The sequence below is a fragment of the Vanessa cardui genome, chromosome 18 (genome assembly GCF_905220365.1).
Source record: "Vanessa cardui chromosome 18, ilVanCard2.1, whole genome shotgun sequence".
In the NCBI taxonomy this organism is placed as follows: Eukaryota; Metazoa; Arthropoda; class Insecta; order Lepidoptera; family Nymphalidae; genus Vanessa; species Vanessa cardui.
The window spans coordinates 1,941,639-1,945,414 of record NC_061140.1 but is presented as its reverse complement, the minus strand read 5'-3'; the positions used below and the strand labels follow the sequence as shown (position 1 = coordinate 1,945,414).

Sequence of the window (3,776 nt, the reverse complement as noted above, 5' to 3'; positions counted from 1 at the left end):
GATAATGATTGTGGGTTCAAATCCAAGATCTAATTTTCATGAACAAATTATTTTGAATCTTTTGACTTTTAATTGTGACTAATTTCAATAGGAGAGAGCCAAGCTTTGAGATTAAATTTACTTTTACTTTAATGTTAAACAGAATTTAATAATTGATGTTACAAGACCCAATAGATTGACGATTTGAAAACTGTTTTTTTTTTTTTTTAAATATTTATAATGCCCAAAATATTTACAGAACCAATTTTTGGCTTTATAATTTAAAGTGTTGAGCATAATTTCATCAATCTACAATCTTATCAATGTTATCAGTGAAACTATTATTATGGCGTGTGTACTTTTCTGTTAAGTTGTTACTTGATATTTTGTCGGCATTATGAGAGGGTCAGATATTTTAGTTGGATATAATTTGTTGATTACTTCATTCTTTATGTCCGCAATTTAAATCGAAATAACGGTCATTATCAGATAATGTGTTACGAGATCGTTTTTATGTTTTGAAAAAAGAGGTTAGAAAAAAAAGGTTATATATTTTTTTTAAATATTTATTTCATTTCAATCACACAGTGATTTATGATATACGTTTTCGTACAATATTTATATGTACAAAATTATGTTTTTTTTTTACGATTTCTTTAATGCTGTATAAGTTTTTTTTTTTCATAATTTATTTGCCAATTTAGGGTAGGTATGTCTAGAATATTCTATCACTTTACTTCTAATATTTATAACCTTCCTGTGGGCTGAAGCTTGGGGGTTGGCGAGGTCCACCGAATTGGTCAATACCTCTCTGATTATCTTGATTCCCTCTTCCGTTGGTACCCTGAGAACCAGCGTTGAAAGAACTTTGCGGTTGTGTCTCGAAGCTCTGACCAGGTCGGTTGTATTGGTAAGGCGCTTGGATTGCTGAGCCAGCTGAACCAGCCGGGCCTGAAGCACCCGATGCAAACTTATTGCCTGATGGGAATTGTGCCTGCGTACCCTGGCTCGGAGCAGCATTCGATCCAGGCTGGTTTCCATTTTGTTGATATTGAGGAACACGTCCAACTGGGCTTGATTGAGAGTTTTGGTTTCCATTGTATGAGGTGCTCTGACCTGAGCCAGTGTTTGAACCGGAAGATGGGCCATATTGAGTGTTTTGGCCATTGGAGGATGGGCCAGCATTGAATGCATTCTGGTTAGATTGGTAACGTGTACCTTGTCCAGAAGAACCTGCAGATCCAATTGGTTGGCTTTCTGGTTTGTATTGAGAACCTTGTTGAGATCCAAATGATGACCCTTGAGATCCTGATGGAGCTTGATAAGCTTGACCTTGGTTGGAAGTACTGCCAGAGGTAAATTGATTTCCTGACGAAGGTACATTAGCTTGACCTAACTGATTATCTTTATTGCCGAAACCGAAAGCACCCGCGTTGGCATTTGAACCAGATCCAGAAGTTGATCCAGCTGAGTAGCTAGTCTGTTTGTTTATTTGAGGACGGTACTGACTAATTGAGCCTTGTCCAGTCGATCCAAAACCATTTTGGGCTTGTTTAAATCCGTTGGCATCTTGTCCTTGTCCTTGGCTTGCTTGGTTCACACCTGAGGTTAAACCTTGATTCACTTCACCATACTGACCTGATGGACCACTTGGACGCCCAGAAGCACCTTGGTTCGTTGCGAAGTTATTGATTTGAGGTTGGCTTCCAGCTTGCCCTTGAGCTGATTGGAAACCTTGAGCGGAACCAAAGTTCTGACCTTGATTGAATGCGCTACCGGCGTTATACTGCTGAGGTGACTGATCAGATTCATATTCTTCGGGACGGTACGCACCTAAAAATAAACAATAGTTAACTTGATATGCAAACATTTATTATTCTATGATGAAATAGGCTATGACAAGGGCTATTATTAGACGTCAAATGTAGTAAAAAATATCTATGTGATATTTCATAAAAAAAATGGTGAGTTTTAATATAACTAAAATAATATATTACCTTCTTGAGTACCAGCTGCTGCTGCTCTTGCGTTTTCTTCAATGGACCTTAAAATTTCCTCGGGGATAGGATGAGGTGTGGGTAAATGTTCACCCTGTGGTTGATATCCGTTTTCATCAGCAGTGTAGGTCACTGAATAAGTTTTGCCATCGTCACCGGTGTAAGAATATCCTCCCTGTGCTCTCACACCATTAGTAGCTTCACCAGACTCTTCAGCAGATATACCGTTGGATGTTTCGTAGCTGTATCTATAAGATTCACCATTATTTTCGTTGACGTAACTCAGGATCTCAGCATTTCTGTCAGCTGATGCTTGAGCGCGTTCTGGTGTAGACACTTGGGGCACATTTGGGCCTGATAGTCCCGAGCCAAGACCTTGGTTGAAAGCATTTGATTGGCCGAAAGCAGCGTCATTGGGTCCAATTTGAGATGAAGCAAAAGCGGAAGTGGAAGGTACACGAGATTCAAATGCTGAATCATACGAGCTACCACGTGATGTTCCACCTAATTTGGAAGGTCCAAAGCCATTGTTGCTCGGAGCATTGTTCGATAAACCGAATCCATTTGCACTCGATGGCTGTGCACTTCCCGAAGGTCCTTGACCGAATCCAGAGGAGCTAGACTGATCAAATCCTGCAGCTCCAGGTTGACGTGCTGACCCCGATGGAAGGCCTTGTCCAAAGTTGCTTCCTGATTGGAATCCCGGTGCTGTTAATGCGCCTGGACTACCACCAGCCGTTGCAGCGCTTTGCGGTGGAAGATATGTCCTGTCCAACTTGTCGGCACATCCGCACGCAATAACTGACAGGACTATGAGCTGAAAATACAACAAAGAATACATTAAACTGATATTTAAACACAAATAAGTTTAAAATTATTTTTATGTCACTTAGCACGTTCGATTATTATATTCGATAAGTTAAATTATTAATATAATAATTATTCACCAGCTTCATGTTTAAGCTGTTCTCGTTGCAAAGGATGAACTCTGAATGTGGCTCTACTGGCTCATCCCATATTTATATCAGACAATATTCGTTCACCTCTATATCTTACAGCGAGCACTCGTGGTAACCTTTGACTCAAATAAGTGAATCTTCATTTTACTTGTGTGAGTTAGTTGCTCAATTTACTGATCGATTTTATAGATACACTAATTATTGTGATTTCTGTAATGAAAAATTCGAAAGGTATGTCGTTTACTAAGCCAATTATTTTATATTTCAAATATATTATTACATATTATATATTTTTATGGAACTTAAATGAAACTTTGAAATTACTTCGAACATTGTATTTTTTTATATACAACATTAAAGTATTTATATAAATGTGACATAAAAAATAACATATTTTCAATATTATATAAAGATAAGAAATAAAAGGAAAGTGATTAAATGACTCAACTCTTTTGTCAATTGTAATTAATTGTTTATAATTAATATTAAAAAATATTAATCATTAAAAAATACATAAAAAAATACATTACGCAAAAGACACAAAAAACACAAGTCACGTGTTTCTGGATCAATTAGGCTCTACTGTGTTTCCTGTCGACTTGTAATAACGTAATAATACTGACTCTCTATATATTTTTGTTATAACACGTACATTTCTAAAGTTCATTTATATAACAATACTTTATTTTCGAAATCATATTCTTTATTTGATGATGACGTCATTATAAACTAGTTAATTAAATTAAGAGCTTTATAAATGACTAACAACCCGCCCCGGCTTCGCACGGGTACTTGATATGAATATATATGTATATATATTATGACCATATTACTTAAAATA

General features: G+C 36.7%; 1 protein-coding gene across 1 annotated transcript; it reads right to left on the bottom strand.

The window, feature by feature from the left end:
* Positions 1 to 609: 609 nt before the first annotated feature.
* Positions 610 to 2,957, bottom strand: LOC124537679 (pupal cuticle protein 36-like). Its single transcript, XM_047114596.1, has 3 exons — positions 2,924 to 2,957; positions 1,977 to 2,793; positions 610 to 1,812 (listed from the first exon to the last, which is right to left on the bottom strand). The coding sequence occupies exons 1-3, from the start codon at positions 2,930 to 2,932 to the stop codon at positions 719 to 721; spliced, it is 1,920 nt and encodes a 639-aa protein (XP_046970552.1). The 5' UTR covers positions 2,933 to 2,957; the 3' UTR covers positions 610 to 718.
* Between the last annotated feature and the right edge of the window lie 819 nt (positions 2,958 to 3,776).

What these genes read in the sequence shown, in the direction of transcription:
- LOC124537679 (XM_047114596.1), bottom strand. An exon ending in AGCAGCTGGTACTCAAGAAG is followed by an intron (nt 1,813 to 1,976) that starts GTAATATATTAT and finishes GTTTATTTTTAG; the next exon opens with GTGCGTACCGTCCCGAAGAA.